The sequence below is a fragment of the Euphorbia lathyris genome, chromosome 7, assembly GCF_963576675.1.
Source record: "Euphorbia lathyris chromosome 7, ddEupLath1.1, whole genome shotgun sequence".
Classification (NCBI taxonomy): Eukaryota; Viridiplantae; Streptophyta; class Magnoliopsida; order Malpighiales; family Euphorbiaceae; genus Euphorbia; species Euphorbia lathyris.
This window is the reverse complement of record NC_088916.1, coordinates 54,839,253-54,861,213: the sequence shown is the minus strand read 5'-3', so window position 1 is coordinate 54,861,213 and position 21,961 is coordinate 54,839,253. Positions and strand designations below refer to the sequence as shown.

The 21,961-nt window shown below is 36.2% G+C and overlaps 2 protein-coding genes and 1 non-coding gene across 6 annotated transcripts; all 3 read right to left on the bottom strand.

The window, feature by feature from the left end:
* Positions 1-23: 23 nt before the first annotated feature.
* On the bottom strand, positions 24-6,092 carry LOC136201364 (lysophospholipid acyltransferase LPEAT1). 3 transcript variants are annotated; one of them, XM_065992022.1, is made up of 9 exons: positions 5,286-6,090; positions 4,584-4,703; positions 4,422-4,459; positions 4,191-4,255; positions 3,687-3,755; positions 2,976-3,109; positions 2,175-2,315; positions 856-919; positions 24-509 (listed from the first exon to the last, which is right to left on the bottom strand). In XM_065992022.1, exons 1-9 carry the CDS (start codon positions 5,796-5,798, stop codon positions 499-501), a joined length of 1,155 nt encoding a protein of 384 aa, XP_065848094.1. In that variant the 5' UTR covers positions 5,799-6,090; the 3' UTR covers positions 24-498. The 3 variants fall into 3 exon arrangements, with proteins under 3 accessions (XP_065848094.1, XP_065848093.1, XP_065848095.1); XM_065992021.1 differs by lacking the exon at positions 24-509 and having other exon boundaries at positions 615-919; positions 5,286-6,087; XM_065992023.1 differs by lacking the exons at positions 24-509; positions 3,687-3,755 and having other exon boundaries at positions 615-919; positions 5,286-6,092.
* A 3,823-nt stretch (positions 6,093-9,915) lies between these two features.
* Positions 9,916-12,614, bottom strand: LOC136201269 (peroxisomal membrane protein 11A). 2 transcript variants are annotated; one of them, XM_065991895.1, is made up of 2 exons: positions 11,678-12,614; positions 9,916-9,933 (listed from the first exon to the last, which is right to left on the bottom strand). In XM_065991895.1, the coding sequence occupies exon 1, from the start codon at positions 12,496-12,498 to the stop codon at positions 11,692-11,694; it is 807 nt and encodes a 268-aa protein (XP_065847967.1). In that variant the 5' UTR covers positions 12,499-12,614; the 3' UTR covers positions 9,916-9,933; positions 11,678-11,691. The 2 variants fall into 2 exon arrangements, with proteins under 2 accessions (XP_065847967.1, XP_065847966.1); XM_065991894.1 differs by lacking the exon at positions 9,916-9,933 and adding an exon at positions 9,964-10,137.
* An 8,116-nt stretch (positions 12,615-20,730) lies between these two features.
* Positions 20,731-20,837, bottom strand: LOC136201711 (small nucleolar RNA R71). The gene has a single exon (XR_010674053.1). It is a non-coding gene; the product is annotated as a small nucleolar RNA R71 (small nucleolar RNA).
* Positions 20,838-21,961: the final 1,124 nt, after the last annotated feature.

Here is a 21,961-nt window from a genome sequence, read left to right as displayed (position 1 = left end):
TCGCGAATTTAATTAATGATATCTTGAAAACGAAGAATTTAATTATCAGCCCCGAATTATTGGGAAAATCCAACAAAAATGTGACAATTACACAATTTTTCTTTACATTAATCATTCTCAGTAAAATGGTATGCATTGAAAAGGGTTCAAGTCATGGAGGGAATGTGCAATTGACCAAACCCCAGTATAGAAAGTACTGTATACTGACAACAGAGTTGGCGAAACTGATCCGAAACTAGTCGAAATTCATGGCATAGCATATCGTAAACTGAAGCAGTGTTTTGCCTACCAAGTACCAACACTCTTACCAGATCAATTATAATTAGCGACAAAATTTTGAATCAAAATCCTTCGAAAAACGCCAGTTTAGCTCCGGATGGCACATACGAACGGCGTAAATTACATTTTCAAGTACCATAACTGCACATGTTTATATTTTCTGTTAAACACTAGATCACAACAACCAATACACAGACGGCATTTCCGAATTAGCATTTGTCAAAACAAACCTGCAGCAACAGGAAACAACTGCTTCAGTTTTACATATGCAATGTTCTTAAAGGTTTTCTGCGCTTTTAGCAAACTCATTGAAAATGTTATTGTACACCAATAAATTAAAATAGCACAAACCACACCACTCTTAAAAATGACCACAATTCTGATTCTGAGTATTAACAAGACAATAATGGCACACATGAATCAGTTTTTTCACTTTAAAGGGAGAACCACCCCGTTTTTGGCTGTCATTATAACTCAACAGAAACAAAGAAGCTCAACAGAGACTATGATGGGGAGTCAATCCATGAAATTATCAATCGTCTTTCGGATGCAAAACACTAGGCAGGCTATTATTACCATTGAGAGCAGCATGATATACTCGCTTCTCAGCTAGCCCAATATCTGACATAATCATATCCCCCTGCAGACAAATATGATCAAAGTCCCAATTTTAAAACAAAGTACTCGAAATTCTGAAAAAAATATATACATTTAATTTAACGAATCCCTTCTAGTGATGCTAATTGGGAAATTTCAATTCTGCTTCAGGCCATTCTCAAACACTACAGAAAAGCAAGATGGCAGAATGCATATTCTACATGGTCACTATCCAAAACAATGACTAAAAGTTGGGTGAGTACTCCTATATATAGATGATTAAGGATAAAATAATATATAGCTTGGCATCATGTTCCTGCTGCTATCTATGATGCACGGACACGCCGGAATCATCACGTATCGCGTGTCCAATACGTTTCCGACACGGATACGGCCGGAAACGCCAGGGACACCGTGTCGGGGCCGTGTCCGTAATTTCGGAAAGTTGGACACGCATATCAGTGAAGGATACGCGTGTCCCAGGAAAAAAACCCTAATTCTTCAAAACCGAAAAATCCTTTCCGATTCCGATTACATCCTTTCCTATTCCGTTCATCTCCTTCAATAACCGATTACATCCTTTCCTATTCCGTTCATCTCCTTCAAAACCGAAAAATCCTTTCCGATTCCGTTCATCTCCTTCAATAACCGATTGATTCTTATTCCATTGGAGAGTCAGAAACTCCAAAGGACAGGGACAGGGGGATACCGTTCATCTCCTTCAATAATTTCATTTATATGTATTTATTTAGTTATATTACAAAAAATCATATATAAAAATATATTTTTAATATTTATAAATTTGCCCCAATATTTTTAATATTTACACGTGTCCCCCAAGTATCCGTGTCCTTTGTTTTATAGAAATGACGTTTCCCGTGTCCGTGTCCGTGTCCGTGCAACATAGGCTGCTATAGCTAAAAGTTCATATTATCAATCACTATCCAAACGTTTTGATGATTATCTTAGACAATAATTGATATTTCTTAGCCTCAAGAGTAAAAGCCGCTAGTGCTGATTCCGCAAGTGAAGGAATTAAACATTTGACCAAGAGTCAAGCAGTGTCCTTCGTTCACAAGGCCATTTTAATTTTTTGTCCATATGTAAAAGCATAATAAGATGACCACTGCCGCATAATGTTCCTAAGTCAATGTTTAACACCGTGACTAAGAGAGTTTTGTTTCATAGCTCACTACTAGTACTAGCCTCCTGATATTAGATGAGAAGCATAAGCTCTTACACATCTAAAACTTCATTTCCAAACATTTAACACAAAAAAATGAATTCAAATTACATACCTCTTGAGCCATAAGTCGTCGTACGTTAGTAGCATATAGCTTTGGGTTGTCCTTCTCTGCCTGAGATGGGTAGTATATAGGTAATCGTGTAACTTCCATGTAATTTATGAACTGAGAAAGGAGAAGAATCACATGGCGCATCTGCAAAAGAAAAATATTGATTGAAATTAAGAACAAAATAAAGGTACACTATGGAAAATGAAACAACTTCTCTATTCATGATCAGTACATCAGAAATGCCACATAATTCTTAATATGGAACAGTATTGTGCTATGCAAATTACAAACTGATCTTCATCATTATCATTTCTTTAAACAGAGACATCAACTAGATTATGCTATGCAAATTAACAAGAGCAAAGCCTTCATGAATGATCCACTTCCAGTATATTATTGAGCCTCATCAACTTCCTAAATTCAATGTTGATTCCAGATCAATTCTTTGTATCCTTAATCATTTCTATACAGCTTTTGTACAATAATATTTCATACTTAACAGCTTATATCAAAACACTTCTATACTAATGCTAATTGAGTTGTGCCATGTATCACTTCTCAAGTTAATGTTTGGTCATTAAGGTCCATGTGAATACTACTGGTACTTCAAATGCGTAACCAATATGATTCAGGCATAACTAATTTGCTATTTAATATAATAACTGAAATAAATCTTATTGCAAAGGAAAAAAGAAAAAGAAAAAAGAAAAAAAAGCAAATCAGATTGAAAAATAAATCAGAATGTCATCCAAACTGTCAAGTCCATGAAAATTGAGAAGGCTATCTTGCACAAGGAAAACTCACCCCAGATATTGAATCCCAAGCAGGACTGAATCTTTGGTAAGGATATCTCAAAATCACTGGATGTACAGGAGCTCCTGCTACAAACGCACCTGTCTTGAATGGAAGTAGGAAGTCTCCATTTGTAGTGGTGCCTTCTGTAGTAAATTTGAAAACAAATTAACTGTAAGTTGCTATCATATATACATGGTGCCAAGCTCTAGCATCTCTCAAACATATTATTGAGATTCCTTTTTAAGTCAAAACTGGTTTTACTCCTTCCATATAAAGGTTGTAATGAACTTCAAAAAAATTTGTAGTCACACAATTACACAGCTCTTGCAACTTCTAACAAATTACCGATAGAGTCACTACTACATGAGAACTTGAGTAAGTAGTAGGAGACTATAGCAAACTGAATAAATATAATAAGCAGGTCTAGGAACAGAAATTGGAAAGAAACTTATCCTCACTATATCTATAGCCTAGAATAAAATCTGAAAAACAAAATTCCTATTCTCTTTTCGTGATCCTGTCATTTAGGAATGAAACTCAGTCGAATAACACCGACATATTTGTTGATTTAGAGAAAAAAAAAAGGAGAACAGAAGATCTCCTATTGACACACTGATTCAATCAGAGATCTAGTAAGAAGTAGGAACTAGCAAGGAATTTGATTAATCATGCACCAAAAAAAGTGAGGATGCACAAGAAAGTAACACATTTAAAACTAACCAGGAAAAAGCATCATCATTGGAGCAGACCTATTCTCATGAGCTTCTTTAACTCTTTCAGTCACAACACCTGCAACGAGTGGCAGGTGATGAAATCTAGCCAAAAACTGTATGATTATTAACTTAAGACAGATAGTTGTTAAGTCATGGAACCTTAAAATTTTCAATTACTATAACCTACACAGACCTAATAGTTTGATTCATGCAGAGCAAAGCAATATCAATAAATTTTCTAGAACTAAGAACTTATTAATTTTCTAGTCAGGAAGTTATCTTAAATATAAGTTGCAATTGAGTTCGGTGACAGTATAAGGCAGTGAACTATGCACCAATCTTCACTTCCATCAAAGTGAGTATTATCTAAGAAGTGCAGTGATTATGCTCTCGAAAATGATCCAAATGCAGAACCGAACAGTAAGGAACAGAAGTTAAAATAAAATATAAGGGACAACTTCATCATTTACCCTAAATCAGAGAAAGAAAAACATACTGATGATTTATCTACCTGCAACACCCTTGAAGTCGGATGACTTGGACTCCCGTTGAACATAGACACAACCAAGGCATTTGCTGTCAGAAAACAAGCCATTAAAATCAAAATTCCTCTTTCTCATTCATACAATTGCTGCGTAATAGAAAAAAAAAAAAAAAAAAAGTTTTTCAAACAATAAAAAGCGCCAGTAAAATGCAGTTCAATAATTAAATCTTAAAAAATGTCCGGATGCTTGGAACTCACCTGATGAGACCAATAAGAGGAAGTTTACCCACTGATCTCTTCAAATGAAAAGAAAAGAAAAGAAATGCATCAGTCGCGAAAAGAAATCTAAAACTCGCACTTATTAATTGACTTCAATTAGGTAATTGTAAAAGAGTATCAAGAGCTAAGATGTTGACAAACCTTGGCAACGAAACTTGGAAAAAAAGAAGACATATGATACAAAATATCTATATATGAAACATGATTAGAAATTATTGCTCCAGGTCTTTCAGATTCTTCAGGTGTATCCTTGCTCTCAGTCTGAACACAAAAGTAAAAAACACAGACATAAAAAGAGGGAAAAAGCATTCATAAATATTCATCATTTTTTAGTTCTTCAAGTAAAAAAAATAAATTCCATAAATCAGCTCATGCTTCAGCAGCATGCAGACCTTTGTGGAAAAAGACAGCATATAACAAACAAGAGAACCCCACCAGTAAAACGCTCATGTCCAAGAAGTCAAACAAATTTAAAATAGTGGCTATTTTTCATTTTTCCATTTTCCAGATTGATTCCAAGCCCACAAATCACAAGGTTCAGCATCAGACCAATTCAAATGACATATTTCCTATCAATTTAACTTTTAACCCATATACAAAGAAACGCAATTATCCAATTACATAGTCTCTATCCCGATTACGCTTTGTTGATTGCCTACTTTCTAGCGGAACATTGGATAACTGGGAAGAACGGGAAACCATAGTAGATTGTAGATATTGCCATAAAATAGTACTAATGAACTAGATGCACAGTCAATGAGAAAAAACCCGGAAAGCAATTAAGGCGTCATGACAAAGTTTTTCCATAATTTCATGTCTTAACGCAGAAATAGTAAAAATTACCTGTCCGGGAGACTTGTCGCTAAGCTGCTCTAGATTACTAAAGGTAATCTTAACCCAATAAAATCCAAACACGAAAAGTACGGCTCTAGAAAGAAACCTGCCGGAATACACAATCACGGCCCTTCTCCACCCTCCCATGTGGGCAAAATCCTCCTGCTCCTCCTCCTCATCTCTATTAGGCGAAGAGAAGAGCGTACAGATCCTACAAATCATGTAATAGAAAAACAAAATAAACGTCGCAAGCAGGACTCTAATCGGCACGAGAGTAACAAACGCGAGCCCTAACAAAAGCTTCTCCGTGAAAGGAAGCTCGCCGCATCCCATTGTACCGTAAACATCGTTGCGAACGAAAGCAGCGAATTTCTTCTCAAGCTCTTGAATATTCTCGGTCTGTATTCTAGTGGAGTCGGATTTGAGGAGAGGACTGTCATCCTTGGTGGACGCATCATCAGGAGGTAACGCCGATTGAGTTTCAGACGGCTCAGGAGACATGTGTTTAAGCTCCGTCTCCATTGTTGTATCGAGAAATCAATGATGAAAGGGGTAAAGTGTTAAAAAGTGAGGAAGCAGAAGATTTGATTAAAATTGGAAAGCCATGATTTTGGGTGAAACAGAGGAAGGGGCCCTTTTTGTACTTGTAGATCTGCGTCTGTGAATAAGGGTAGAGTCATCACCATCTTTATCTATCTTTCTCTCATTCGATTCATTGCATATGCGGGTACGGCTTCGCGTTGCTTTTCTTAAAATAACATACCTTACCTGAATCCTGATTACAGGAGCTGTGATTCTAGGGTGTTCGGTCCATGTTAAGATTGGTGGATTCACTTGTTTTTACCCCTTGGATTTGGTAGGAATATGTTCCGTTCGTAGATGACTTGAATTTAAACTGGTCAAGTCAAGTGAATTTAAGTCAACTGCGCTGTTTTTGTGTGTCTGCAGCCGTCAAGTTTCTACTGGGCCTGTAAGAAAGAAAATCGGCCCATTTCGTTTTTTTTTTTGTTTGTTTTTGGGAAATTATCAAGTTTGCAATTTAGGGGTTATCTACTTCTCTCCTCCATTTTACTCTCATATAATATATTTTTAATTTTTTTTATTATATGTACAGACAATATATTTTCTTACTAATTTATGGGGTTAAATGCATTATTGGTCACTGTATTTACATCGTTATCTTAAAATGGTCACTCAACATCAATCTATCTCAATAAAATCACTCAACTTTGAGTTTTGTATCAATTATGTCACTTTAACGATTTCAGTGATTAAAAAACATCGGAATGATGACATAAGTGACACGTCAATATGAGACAACTCATATTTCTAACCGAAATGACACATGACATCCAGATATGCGCCACCTGGCTATCGCGTGTCAATTATTTTTATGAAAAAACAAATAAAATTTAGTCTTTTCATAAAAAAATACCTGATATGTGGCTGTCACATTTCGTTTCTGTTAGAGATTTGAGTTAACTCATGTTGACGTGTCACTCATATTATTATTTCGATGCGTTTTAACCACTAAAATCATCGAAGTGACCTAATTAAGACAAAACTCAAAGTTGAGTGATTTTATTGGGACAAATTGAAGTTAAGTGGCCATTTTAAGACAACCATATAAATTCAGTGACCAATGATGCATTTAACCCCTAATTTATGGTCATGAATGGAAAAAAAAAATTGATGATATAATAGACTTCTTATTTTTTTGAGATTATTATTTTATTAACTTTTTTTAAGGAATAAGTTTAAAAATAAATCATATGGTTTTGTGCTTTAACATTTTAAGAATTGTGGTATTTTTGTGACAAAATAATATTGGTGGTTTTCAATGTTAGAAAAAAAAGTATTTTTTAGTAGTACTATTAAAATTGAAGAAATCTTTTTTCCAATTATTTTTTATCTGTTTAGGTATTTAATTTTTCTGTTTTTATAAATATAAAATAACTTCAAATCGTCATTTTCACTAAAAAAATTACTGATTGAGAGAGGATAATTAATTTCATCTGGGTTATTATTTTAAAATTTATTTATCAGGTGCTTTTTTTATTTTTTCTAAATGAATTATATGATAAAAAAAATTGATTGGATATAAATATCTTCTGTCACATTGTCAATTTTAACATATGTATCAAAAAAAAAATCATACTTTCAATTTTGTTATTAAATTTTTTTGCTAACATCTAAAACAACAAGTACTAATTTGTAAAAAAAAGAAATACAGCAATTTTCAAAGTGGAAAAACCACAAAGTTTTTTTTTTTTTACTTATCCATTTTTTAAATAGAATTTTATGAATTTAGATAATTATGTAAAATTGAAGGATTTTTAAATTAAGAGATAAAATTTAAAACTATAATATTATAATGGCATAGTTTTTGTGACCATAAATATATTAACGCAATAAAACTTTTTTGGTAAAGTTGTTATTTTAAAAAAAAAATTTATATTTTATTACTACAAAAAATACTAATTCACATGTTCGGCGAGGTACCTTCTATGGTTACTTTGTTTTTGACAAAGTACCATTAGTTGGTGTGTTTTCACCATTGGATGGTGGAGTATAAAATTAATCCAATGGTGAAAACACACAAAATAAGCATAGCCTTTACCGTTCGGCAAAATAAGATTGTTTAATTTTTTGTTTTATTTATTATTTTATATTTTATTCTTACAAATTGCGCAGGTCAAGTGTCCTAATCCCATATACGTGTTTTGTCCAGAGAATTCTTATTCTACTTATCATAAAAAAAATTTGGTTACCTTATGTCTTATAATTAAAACAACATTAATTGTTATTTACTATGATGTATGTACAGTATAACTCAAATAGAAATAATAGGCTTAATACATATATACACACCTAAACTTGGCAAGTTTTGCCTAATAGCACCCTGAACTTTTAAAATAACATATCACATACTTATAATTGTCTTTAAAAACCCATCATATACCTATAGTTGGCTTTAAAAACCTATCACACACCTATAGTTGGCTCATTCGGACCTTCTATACACAAAATCGTTGATTTTTCGTCTTTGACGGATGAAGTGGCATACCGAATGAACTCCCGCGCTTTTCTTTTTTTCTACAACACGCATACCATCTCGTTCGTTAAAGACGAAAGATCAACGATTTTGTGTGTAGGATGTCCGAATGAGCCAACTACAGGTGTGTAATAGATTTTTAAAGCCAACTATAGGTGTGCAATAGGTTTTTAAAGCCAACTATAGGTGTGTGATAGGTTATTTTAAAAGTTCAGGGTGCTAATAGAAAAAATGTGCCAAGTTCAAGGGTGTAAATATGTATTAAGCCGAAATAATACCTTCACTAATAAAATATGTAGGTTTGAGGTTGAATTTCTCATTCCATTAAAATTTATTTTATTGGTAGATAATATATAACTTTTATTTTTAAATTCTAAAGATGTGTAGTTTAATTTGAAATTAAGAGTACCTATCCTGTTTAAAGTGACCGATTGACCTTTAAACTTACTTAAAATGACATATTAGACACTTTATAATCATTTATTGTCCATCCGAACTTGCTTATAGTGATCTATTGTCTTTCTCAACTTGCTCAAATGGTATATATTTCAATTTGTCAAAGTCCAATTTTATTCTGACACGTGAATTTAGAAAGTTAATCATATCAATTTAAGTAAAAATTAACAAGACACTTTGTAAGTTCAGATGCTCATAATATACTAACCCTAGTATGTTTTAGTAGGAGAAACCCGGATAAGGGCTGGGAGTTTAACTAAGTACCAAAGCTGTTGGAGGAATCTTATTCTCGCTACATTGATGAGTCTCGAAAGCGAGAACGTGTGGAGGGTTAGAAATGATGAATTGGGGAAAGTTAGCATTCCAACCCTCCCCAATGTCTTCTCTAATTGTAGGGAAGAAATCAATTCTTCCCAACGACTAGGGAAGAATCCATGCTTCTCCAAATTAATGGGTATGGAGAATTATTAAAATAATAATGTGATAAATCATAGATAAAATATGGTTGAAATAGAATAATAGAGAATTGGAGACAGAGAAGGCAAAAATGAAAAAATTATTTTGGATATGCTCTTATTTGCCTTTTTGAGTTGGATCTGACGGGAGAAATCATTTCTATTGTACCGGGCATTTGATCTGGTTATTTTGGACTCACCAATGCCCCCACGTTCCCTCCACAATGAGCTATTCCACCGGTACTTAGATGACTGGTGGTATACTTTAATCTGGGCTACAGCTATTCGTTAAACGACCACGTTAGCCACCTCCAGACCCTTTTTAAGGTATTAAGGAAGAATTCCTTAATGTTAACAAAAATTGTCAAATATTTCATTAAATTGTCTTCTCACTCAAATCACAAACACATGTACACAACAACAAAAATTAAAAATCAAATATTTCATTAGATTTAAAAATACTAATCTCCAGTTATACTTTAAATTTTTTTTTTTAAAAGATAAAAAAAAAAAATTAAAATCAACTGATATGCAACGGGTGCATAACAGATATTAACGGTGTCTAAATTTGAAAGACATGTATCCCCTTTTACCTTTATCTTTTTTAATTTGTTAACGGACACTGAGGAATTATGTGTCTTGATGGCAGTTGTATGTATACACATGAAGGCAATAACAACTTCCTGTCATCCTGCATTTGAAGACAAACTCTACACACTCAGCCAACTTGCACCCCACAATTCTATAACCTCTTATCTCAAGCATAATAGGAAAGAGCATCAAAACTACCCCAAACTTCTGCCTTAGAAACAGAGAAAACTCCAATATTTCTTGCAAAACGACCAACCCGGAAACCATTTATTAGCAGTCAGCAGATTGTGTCAAGTAACATCAACTGTTATAAGAATAGCAAGTAACATTCATTAGCAGATTGTGTCAAGTTTACTATTATTCAGATCAGATGCACCAAATCTATACTTATACTAGAACTAACTAGGTGTCTCATAACTACAATGCTTCCACAGATGTTTGGCTTTACGTTAATTTGGACCCAAATAACTAAAGTTGTCCAGGGCTTCTGATATCAACCACAAAAAAAATAAACACAGCTCGGTTGTTACAAACGCTACATTCGCATTAATGACTCATCAAAGCACAGGCAATCAATTAATATATAAACCATGAAACAGAGAGGAACTAGGTACAAAAGCTCTGTTATCCTCCGTTTTTTCACCATATAGAGATTTAGGCATCCGAATACATATACTAGATACTGGTTACCGGCTCTGTTCATCTTCTGTTTAGCAGAAACTCTCAAACAGATCAACTGGTGGATCCCCAACATCAGCTTCAAACCTTAGCTTTCTATACAACGAGAAAGCACTCAGCCATACAACATGTCCAATTGAAACATCAGTTCATAATTTCCAGGCAGATTTTCCAAGACGAAACAAGAGGACATCTTCTCACTCAAAAACATGAGATACAATTTTATTGCCAATATTTCAGACTAAATGTTCTTGGCGCGAGTCTTGAATGTCACACAAACATTTTGATATGAAGTGCAGAAATGGAGCATACCTTCAAAGATTTAACAAAGCGAGAAGCCACAAACTGGTAAACCCCAAACAGCACAGAAATTACTAGAGAGAAGCCATAACCATGAACTCTACCTATAGCTCAAAGAGAACAATAGATTTTCATTTTAGATTGGCTTGAATTGCTAGGGTTTCCAATTCCTTAAGATTCATTTCGAGTTATTGTGTACCGAGTTTGACTCCTAACAAAAATTAATCGAGAGAGGGGCCACCTACAAGGTTTTTGAACAATCTCGATCCAGTTGATCGAGCCTCGTTATAAAATAAAACAAAAATATAGAACAATGGATTCACAAAGCGAAAGCTACAAATCAACATCTCTTTTCTCATTTCATCAGAAGATTTTCAATTTGATGACAACTTGACAAGCATATTGGAGAATAATAATGTAGCATTAACATCTATTTTTGAATAAATGAAGGATTTGCCTTGCTGTCTCAGTCTTAAACATTAACATTGAGAACACAAGAAGAAAATAGAACAAAGAGCCAAAAGTTTACCTATCAAACTATTCTGTCCCTAAGCTTCATCCATAAAATCAGATAAGGTAACATATACACAAATCAAAGAAGACAGTTCTGGATTCTAGAAGTTGCAGCAGTCCTTGTTCAGGTATTTGATACAAACATCAATGATAAATGCATATAGTGTATGTATGGTTTTATTATCGAAAAAAAGAATACGTGTATTAGCAAAGAACTCCTTGAGCTTTGGAGCCACTCTTATGTTTTATCTCAAATTCTCAGCGGCAAACTCACATAGCTTGATCTTCTTCCGCCAAGAAGAAACCTAATTTCAGTAAATAATAAGAGAAACCTAATTTCTAAACAGCCATACCTCGATCGCCTAAATCAGCAAGAGGTCCAGTTCTTCTGAGTACTAATCAGAGCTGACAAAAGCCCCGCTGATGACACCAAAATAGGTGCCGAGAGCCGCCCCTTGGCATCTCGAATATCTGCTAACGCCATTAATCCATCAGCAAAGTCCTGCACGATCGAAAGTTTCTTCATCAGCTTCTTCTCTCTCATCTTTCTTATTCTCTCCTCTTCCTGTTCATATCCAATTCCCCTCATAACAGCAACATCAATTGTCGATTCCAAACAGATCTCCTCCTCGTTTAATTTCTTCAAATCCCTAAATTTCAGAAAAATACTACCTACATACCCAATCAACTCAGTCCAGGCACTGATTTTTCCTAAATATTTCAAGTGTTTGTCATCGATCAATCCTGCTTTTGCCAGCCAAACGAACTGTTCGACAAAATAATACAGGCCCTCGCCTCCATAAGCGATTACGGAGAAGATAAGTTCTTCTCTCGAATCAAAATGGGAATTCCTAAAAGCGTTAATGTCTTGAACAAATTTCCCGAGTCGGAAGGCTTTGCGACTCAGCCCAACACTAGACTCGAATTTCTTTAATCGCTGAGCGAGAATTAGAGATTCAGGAAGGACAGATGAGGCTAAGATGATTTTGGATGCGTAACGCGAGATCTTGAGGAGCTTGTCGACGCCATCTCGCTTGGCGAGGTAAACTTCGAGGTGGGTGAGAAAGTCTCTCTCTTTAGTTGGCGGTGGTCGCGATGGCAGTTTAGGGGCTGTCAACGGAGTGATTGTCGGATCCGGTGACGGATCAGTGGTTGTTGAAGTTTTGGAATCCATGCGCTATGCAGATACGTGAGAAGGACAGAGACACCGGGAGGAATTAGTTGATTGAATCGGCAATGTTGAAACGACGACGTTGGGGATATTAGTACTAGCGTTTTTGACATGTGTGTAAAGCGTTGAAACGTGCGCTTTTAACCGCTTTCTTATTGTTATGCGTGCCAATCGTCTAAATGATTGATTAATGGTCCGAAACTCAATTTATCTAAACTATTGGTAAATTACACTATGATACTTAATTATAGGGTAAATTACAAAACTGATCAATTAAGAGATTTATTTATATATTTAAACCCTTTAGACTATCCTTATAAAACTATATAATTTTAAATTAGACTTTCTTAAAATATTTTTAATATATATATATATATATAACAACTTAACCATTTCTTATGAAGATGAGAGAAAAACATATGAATGATCAATAGAGACGAAAATGAGTTAAACAATATTGATTAAAAGGGGAATTTGAAGTTTTTTCATCTCCGCTGCTGTTCAATAGATACTGACCTTGTCATCTGACAAGTTTTGATTTGTAAGTTTCTTCTTTTCTTTTCAATTCTTGCATCAAAAGTTCTTTTTCCATCTTTGGCATCATCAAGTAATCATTCTGGAGAATGCATTCTAGTTAAAATGAGAGCTTTTCAAGGAAATCTCAGTCCGCAACTAGCCGAGACCAGAGCTATCAAAGAATCTTTAAGTTGGATTAAGAATCATCGCCCAAGTGAGAAAATTCAAATTCAGTCGGATTGTCTCGTCATAGTCAAGGCAATTCAAATGAGTTTAGAAGATCCTTCGTATTTAGTTGACATTATTTCTGATTGTATTCATTTATTACGACTTATTAAACGTTCAGAGAAACCGGTTGCACATGCTCTAGCAAAAGCAGTCAATTCTGTGTCTATTCGGGGTGAGTGGGCATGTCCACCACCATTTCTTAGCAATATTTTTTCATCTGATTTAAGTTAATAAAACTTGACATTATTTCAAAAAAAAAAAAAAAAAACTTAACCATTTCTTTCACTCCACTTTTCATTAGTTGCAATTCAACTTCAACTTCATACATCAATCCAAGATCCAAGTTTTGTGTGTAAGTATTTTGTTGATTTTACATAGGTTAGTTTTTGTGTATTTTAAATTAGTTTGCACCTGTTTTGAATGATATTTGGTGTTTTTATCGAACTTGGTCGTTTCACATTTTATGATTTTGCTTTGTATAGTCATAAAGTGTGAAGCTATTCTTTTAGAGAATAGGGTTCGTAGTTCACATAACATGCGAAGGACTGCAACTTTTGCAGTTGTACATTATGTCCCGCAGTTGTTAGAACTACGAAGCACATTTCTTTTGAGCTTGTTTCTTCAATATTGTTTTGACAATGTGTTTGTTTCTCAATAGTAGCAGTATGTCAACCGACCATTTTTTTTTTGTGATCCTGTGGAACGATCAATAGAAAACAAAGGGAAAAACCATAACATATGAGGGTGGTGGAATCGAAGTTGCTTCAGCTTTAAAAAAAAATCAACTTCGAGATTTTACAAGAGAGAGTCTACACTTCTACACGTGTTGATTCAATATCATTTGACATACGTATCGCCATGAAAACTACATATGGTCCAAACAAAGTTCTTGGAATAGTAGTTCTCATTGTTGATTCAAGTATATTAAGTGCTTCATATAGTATTGTCGAATGAATCCAAGCGACGTTATCCAACTATATATTATTTTTGAACCGCAAACAATTGATGCACAACTACCGCGAGTTATGAAGGAGAATGTTATTCAATCAAGTTGTGATCCCACCATTGAAGTTGATACTCATCGGCTAGGCAAATAAAAGATCACGGATTTCAACCTCACATCCAACCATGGTTTATATGATATTAGCTCGAATCCGTTTTTTGACCTTGAAGAAACGATATATGAAGAAGATACTTGGGGTCATTATAATCCCAGTAATGATGATGATGAAAATAATGATGAAGAACAACCTATCCCGCAGAAACAACCTCATCGTGAAGGTGTTCCCAAAACAAATGCTCGAGCTAACCATGTCTCGTTAAGTATCTATGAGACAGATGATGAAGAAAGGAGAACGAGGACTGATCCATTTCGATGGCTGCTATAGGTCCATGATGCACATGTGATTCCTATTTAATATAGTGCACCAAAAGGAGTTGTTGGTTTAAAGGTGCATGATATATTCTCAAATAAACGAGAATTGCAAGATGCACTTAGCAAATATACAGCTAAGAATATGTTCAAATGGAGAATGTACAACTCTAATAAGTCTTTGTTTGAACTTAGATTTAAGCATGATGAGGCATGTAAATAGGGGGCTAGAGGTATTGCGGTACATAATTTCGATATGTTCAGGCTCTAAAGAATGGATGATATGGACAAACACGCATGTGCCAGATATCAAATATTACCACATCACAGGCAAGCGGAGAAACGAGTTACCGACATACTACTTGCAGATAAGTTTGATCTCGAGGATAGAGTGTATCGACCAAAGGACATTGTTAAATTTTTTGAGAAAGTGTATAAAATCAACATGTCATACATGCAAGCTTGGAGAGTAAGATGTTGGGCTTTAGAAGATGTTGGGGTTTCACCGGAAGAGTCATATATATTGTTACCGGACTACTGCGAGACATTGAAAAAATGCAATCCAGGTACGATGACACATATTCAAATTGGTGATGATCACTTCAAGTACATCTTTTTAACTACGAGACCTTCACTTAAGAGCGTTTAAAGAACATATTCGACATGTTATCTATGTTAATGAAACGTTTTTAAAAGGTAAATATCCCAGCCAATTGTACATTGCAGTTAGCAACGATGGTAATAACCAGATTTAACCTCTTACTTTTGGGGTTGGACCAAAAAAAAAGCAATGAGGCATGAACCTGGTTTATGACCAAACTTAAAGAATGTATTGGGAATGTAACGAATTCTTCAGGGATCGCTTTCCAGGTGTTCTCCAAATAGTTTGGATTGCGCAGGCAAGAATTCTTCAAGGACCGGTTTCGGGGTGTTCTCCAAATACCTGTCAATAACTTTGGATTGGTGTCCCTACCGTGTTCTGAGGACTTTTTACGAGACAGTTTCTCAAGTAGTTGAGCTGATAGAATAGATTTGGAAGTTGTCTAAATAGGATTCATGTTCAACACACTAAATGTTTAGTCTGATCTAAGAGTTCGATTGTTGACTGGACCTTCAGATATTGACCTATGCTGGGTGGAGCCTTTGGATATGCTTTGATACTAAAGTGAGTAAGGCTCTGTTCTTTATCGTTGAAAAAAACTGAACTGAACTGAACTGAACTAAACTAAACTAAACTGAATTGAACTGAATTGAACTGAACTGAACTGAATGCTACTGAATACTGAACTGAATTGAACTGAACTGAACTGAATTTAACTGAATGCTACTGAACTTAACTGAATGCTACTGAACTTAACTGAATACTACTGAACTTAATCGAACTTAACAATGTTGGTCCTGTGTGATTAGTTCCAAGGGGGGGTTAGGAACTAATGTAACTTTTTCGCTTAATTATGCTGACTTAATAAATTCCTTAAGTTATTCAACTTTGTTTTGGTCAGCACAGCCGAGAGACGTGAGACAGCTTTAGTCAGATCCTGACTAGAACTGTTTTACTTATGAGTTGGGAATTGACACTTGAGGTCAGCTTCCAACTCAGCACCACAATTACTCAGTATCAGCTTTTACAGTTTATATTCTGAGCAATTTAATCAAGCAACACATATAGAGATATATTGAGAGAGAGTTAGAAATTAATCAGCACGACTTATCCTGGTTTGGCCTCTCCGCCTACGTCCAGTCCCTAGAGTCCCTCCGGGCTTTTTCAATCCAATACTGAGCTCTTTAAAGGTAGAGCACAAACCGTTTACAAGGCAGTTGAATATGCAAGAGTACCTTCCTCTATTCGTCTACTCAACTCCTACTAAGTGCTATAACCGAACACCTAGATTTCTCTACCGCTGAGTACTTAAAACCGAGTACTCAGCACAACTCTCTCAATTTTACAATTGAAACAACCTTGTTCTTTCTAGATGAAGAACACTTTATATGATTACAAAATCAATCTAGCTTTTACACAGAATTGGAAATTTGGTGTAAGATCTTTTTCTTGTTTGAATGTGCTTTTGTATGTTTCTCTTTTTCTCTTTTTTTTAAGCAAATCGGCCAAGGATCCAAGAATGAACTTGTCCTTTTATAGTTGAAATCTGAAGACTATATCATTTGAATCTGGATTTATCCGTTAGATTCAAACGGCTCTTCATGCGACATTGTTCTAGTCAGCTTCAGATTTGCAGGCCAATCCTGTCGTCTGAATTTGGCAGGCGTCAAGCTTGTCTTCTTCTCGCAGGTTCGTCTTCTAGCGCCAGTTTCGTCTTTTAGCTAGAGGACAGTTGACCCATGCATCTCGAAACTATATCTTTGCATGATTCCAAAGCTTCTAAATTGGCGCAGATCACTGTCGGATCTTGTCTTTTAGCAAACGGATCATTGGTGCTGTCCTGAAGAGCACTCAGCTTTACTTTGATAGTCGTTGTCTTTGATCGTTGCTATTTACGATATTGAGTTGCTTTTTACTCAGCTTCCATGGTCAGCTTCGTTGTGCAAGATATTGTTCCAAAGAAGACTTTTATGAGTTAAGTTCTCCTCAGCTTCTGTGGTCAGCTTTATCTGCAAGTTTCAGTTCTGAAGAAGACTTACCTTCTTTCATACTGAGTTATACTTTACTCAACTCATGCTATGTTATCATGCTGACTACGTTCTGTCTTACTTTGATTCCTGTTCTTATATGTATATATTTTTATTCTCAACATTGAACAAACGCATTAGTACAATTAAATCAAAGCACATAAATTTAATTGTCTTAATCATGGATTAACTTAAATAATTTTGTCAATCAAAATCATGTGGAAAGGTGTTTCAACAAACTCCCCTATTTTGATGTTGGCAAAATATTTAATTATGGAACTCAGTTTTGAAATTCCCCATGATTGAGTTATCTTCCATTTTTCTGAAGTTACTCCCCCGTAAGGGTTGCATCCATTGACTTAACTTAACTCTAAACCTTCTAAGATTTAATCGAGTAAAAGGTAAGATATGCCTGTACTGACTTAGTTCAATTCTAGACCTTCCAAGATCTAATTCAGATGAGCCTAGGTCAGCTTTCAGAAGAGTTCAAAATTTGGAACATATTTTTACTCAGTTCGATACATTGTTTAGTTTTAGGTATCAGAGTTATGAAGGATTATGTCAGAGCTTATTGAATCATGTATCAGAGCAAATGAAAGGATATATCACAACTAATGTGTACTGAGTATATTTTACTTGTATGTCCCTTCTTAGTTTTGTTTGTTTGTTCACTTAAGACAGATCAACATATAGCACAACAAGTAAGCATCGCATATAGATAAGTCAGTTGAATGAAAAGATGCTAAAAATAGATAGATTGTCAGCATACAAAATACGAAAGAACATGCCAGATAAACTACAAGTCAAGTACTAAAACTAGACAGTCTACAGTCTATTTCTTCATGTTGACTTGAGCTTGGTGAGCATGATTAACTTTGTCTTTTCCTTTGGTAGTTATTTGTTGCTGACTACTGCCGGAAGCTTCCCCCATTTGCTGAGTTCCATCTGCTTGTTGTTCTTTCTCCCCTATTTTGCCAGCATCGGGTTGAGGATGAGAGAAGGTGTCATTAATAACAGCACGAGTCAGTTTTGCTGAGTATGCTTGGAGGTGACTCGTACTTAGCTGAAGACCGTAAAAAACAGCCATGCCATCGTCCAGAGTGGAAGCAGGGATTCGAATAGAGGCACTGAGCATACTTAGAAGATACTCTTGTGATTTCCCGATCCATGTGATGGTGTCAGTCATCTTGGCATAAGCTTGATGATACATCTTGAGCAGAGCCGAATCGTAGAACTGTCGTTGGGCATTTGTATAGCGGACATGTTTCAATGTGGCTTGGGAGTATTGCAGGATTTCATTAGTCTTCACCAGGTCAGTGTCCATTTCTTCTTTACTCAAGTTGAGTAGGCGAACAGCTTCACTAATTTGCTCAATGGAACACTGGGAGGAGGAGGAGATTAATTCACGAGCTCCGGTCAGCTCAGAGTGTAGCTGGGTGAAATGTTGATTAACCTCAGCAGAGGTTGCATAAGTTGAGTTCACAGCTGAAAGGTTGGTGATTTGTCCTTGTAGGGAATTCATGTGGTTCACCATCATCAGCTGGAGTTCAGCCAGTGTTAGGCATGAATATGACTGCGATAATACAGCGTGTTAATTACAATTTGTGTGTATTTTAGGCGAAATTTCCTAAATAAAAGGACTTATAAGTGTTTTATGCAGATTTGTATTGATTAAGTCAAAAAGGGCTACTACACAGCCTGTTTTGCAACAAACCTTGAGGAGTCGAGCACCCTTTGATCCAGCGGATCTCCGCTGCGTACCTGATGACGGATAGCGACTGGATAAGTGGCAGGAGCGGCGTGGCAGTGACATCAGATGTAGGAAAGGCAGAAAAGCAACATGATGACAAGATGGATCACCCTCTTGAGTGTTCAAGGGTCAAACTAGAATTAATAATTTCCTAGTAACATAGCTATAGAAAAACAATCTTTTTGTAATATTTTGTGGTACGGCTCGTATTTCTTCCTTTATATAGATGTAGTGGAGGAAAGGAGAGGGTACCTTTTTGACTTCGGATAATCGTTTAACTAGAATTTTTGGCTTCTTTGAGAGAGGAAAAAGCTCTCTAAGGAAGATGACTCCATCAATGGAGGTTTGTGGAATTAACTCAGGCTGTTCACTCTACACTATGAGTGAGTAGTCATTTTGAATGGGTTTGGCCAGTTAGGGCCGGTTATGTAAGTCGTTTATTATCTTATTTATGAATGAATGTTGATATATTATGATGTGCTTGACAAATCTTTAACTCCATTTCTAAATGCATGTATGATAGTGTTAGATGCATGATAGGAAACTGCTTTCATCTTCACGGAACTATTTGTCAAGCATTCAACCCCGAAATAGAGATGTCAGGAGGTTGTATCAAGGGTTTTCTTCATTGAAATGATGTTTCGATCGTAATGCGAGAAAGAACCAACTTTAGGGATGCTTAAGGTTGTAGTACGTCTTAGAATCTTAAGAACACACGAGAGTTGACTTAAGAGGGCATTAAAGCAGAGACTTTGACTTCACTTTACGTCATTCATGAATAAATAGGATGTTTATAGACTGAAAGTAACCTGTTCCGCTGCGCTCAACCTGTTCTGCCTTTTATCATCATTAAATACTCCTTTTTAATCTCCTAAATCATTGACTTTGCTACTGTTTTAAACGTCTCTCAGTCTAAAGAAGTTACGCACACGAACACCCTGTTCTACAAAGTATTTCTTGTAAACTTTGGTCCTCAATCCCTGTGGATACGATACTTGACTTATCACTTTATTACTTGTATCTAGTACACTTGCTAGAGTCCATTCAGGAGACAATAAGTTTTTGGCGCCATTGCCGGGGATTGAAAGCAACAAAGTTTATACGAGCTTTTCTGTATAACAAGGTGTTTTTAATCTGTTTGCTAAATAGTGCAGCCAGAAGGAATATTTATCGGTTTATGCGCAGAGCTGGACCTCCTGTTTTCCCTATAGATCTCGAATTGGAGAGAACGTGTAGACGAAACAAAGCGGGAGCTCGACGTGCAAGACAAAGAGAATGACAAAGAGAGAGAACAATGGCTCGAAGGGTACCACCCGAACAACCAGTTCAACCAAACCAGGAAGAAGAGGGAGAGAATAACAACCCTCCTGTCATGTGAATCAGAGATTATTCAAGACCAACCACTGAAGGACATTCATCATGCATCGTGTTGCCCAACGAAGGGAACAACATGTTCGAGGTGAAAGCATCTATGATACAAATGTTGCAGGCAGCAGTACAGTTCAATAGATACCAGTCGGAAGATCCAAATGGGCATATCCTTGAATTTATCACGCTGTGCAACACTTTCAGATCAAACAGAGGCGTTGCTGACGACATAATCCGACTAAAGTTGTTTCCTTTTTCTCTAAGAGATAAAGCGAAGAACTGGTTGAAAAACTTGCAACCAGGAACGATCACTACTTGGGAAGAAATGGCTAGCGCTTTCTTAATGAAATATTTTCCACCGAGACAAGCCATTAAGCTCAGAAACGAGGTTTCCCATTTCATACAAGAAGAGGATGAATCCTTAGCCGAGGCATGGGAAAGGTACAAGGAACTACTCAGGAGAGTACCCAATCATGGCATCCCTATGTGGATGCAGATGTAGAACTTTTACAATGGGGTAACCAACATTTATAAAATTCAGATCGAGTCCATTGCCAATGGAAACCCCGAAGATCTGGAACCACAAGCCTTGTACGACCTTATTGAGAGAGTAGTAAGCACAAGTTATAACTGGCACTCCGCCAGAAGTGAAGGAAAAAGAGTGGGAAATGAAGATGTTGTGTCAAAATTGACAAGCCAGGTAGAACAGCTTGCCAGACAGCTCGGCAAGATAAATGTGTCCTCGATCCACAATGAACCACCATTAAATGACATTTGTGATTTTTGTGGAGGCCTTCATTTCAACATCAACTGTCCCGGAGTTAAGCAGGGGAAGGGTGCACAGGCAGAATGTGATTATGCAGGGTATAATCAGAGGAATCCACCGAACCCATATTCTAACACGTATAACCCTGCCACAAGAAATCACCCGAATTTCGGATGGACAGGCCAGCCCAACCAGCAGGAACAACCGAGATATCAACAACAGCAAGGAGGACACTACCAGAGGCAACCTCAGTAGCATTATAAACAACTTGTTCCACCAAAAGAAGATGTGGAGCCAGACATGAAGACGATGATGATGCAGTTCATGAAACAGACACAAGCATCAATTAAAAATCTGGAAACACAAGTCCATCAATTAGCCGCAACTACGTCAAAAGGGAAGGGAATAATGCCAAGCAACACAGAACCAAACCCAAAGGGCGATGTCATGGCAATAACCCTGAGGTCTGGTAAGCAAACTCATCCCATTATATCTATTGATGAAAATGGTGAATGCGCAGAAACATCCGAAGGAACTGAAGGAGAGCAGGAACAGGCTGTTCCTAGTCAAGAAGAAACCAGGAAGACAAAATCTACCAGTGAGCAGGATCAGGAGGAAAGCGGAAGGATGTACAAGCCACCTCCGCCTTATGTTCCGCCTGTGCCATATCCAACGCGGTTGATCAACAAAAAGCTGGAAGAACAGAATTCTAAGGTGTTAGAGACCTTAAGGAAGTTGCACATCAACATTCCGTTCGTAGAAGCACTGGCACAGATGCCGTCGTATGCAAAGTTCTTGAAAGATCTCCTGTCAAACAAAAAAAAGTTGGAGAACATAT

What these genes read in the sequence shown, in the direction of transcription:
- LOC136201269 (XM_065991895.1), bottom strand. Translation starts at nt 12,498, where the DNA reads ATGGATTCCAAAACTTCAACAACCACTGATCCGTCACCGGATCCGACA.
- LOC136201364 (XM_065992021.1), bottom strand. Translation starts at nt 5,798, where the DNA reads ATGGAGACGGAGCTTAAACACATGTCTCCTGAGCCGTCTGAAACTCAA. An exon ending in TTCCAAGTTTCGTTGCCAAG is followed by an intron (nt 4,460 to 4,583) that starts GTTTGTCAACAT and finishes TTTCATTTGAAG; the next exon opens with AGATCAGTGGGTAAACTTCC. An exon ending in GACGACTTATGGCTCAAGAG is followed by an intron (nt 920 to 2,174) that starts GTATGTAATTTG and finishes ATTTGTCTGCAG; the next exon opens with GGGGATATGATTATGTCAGA.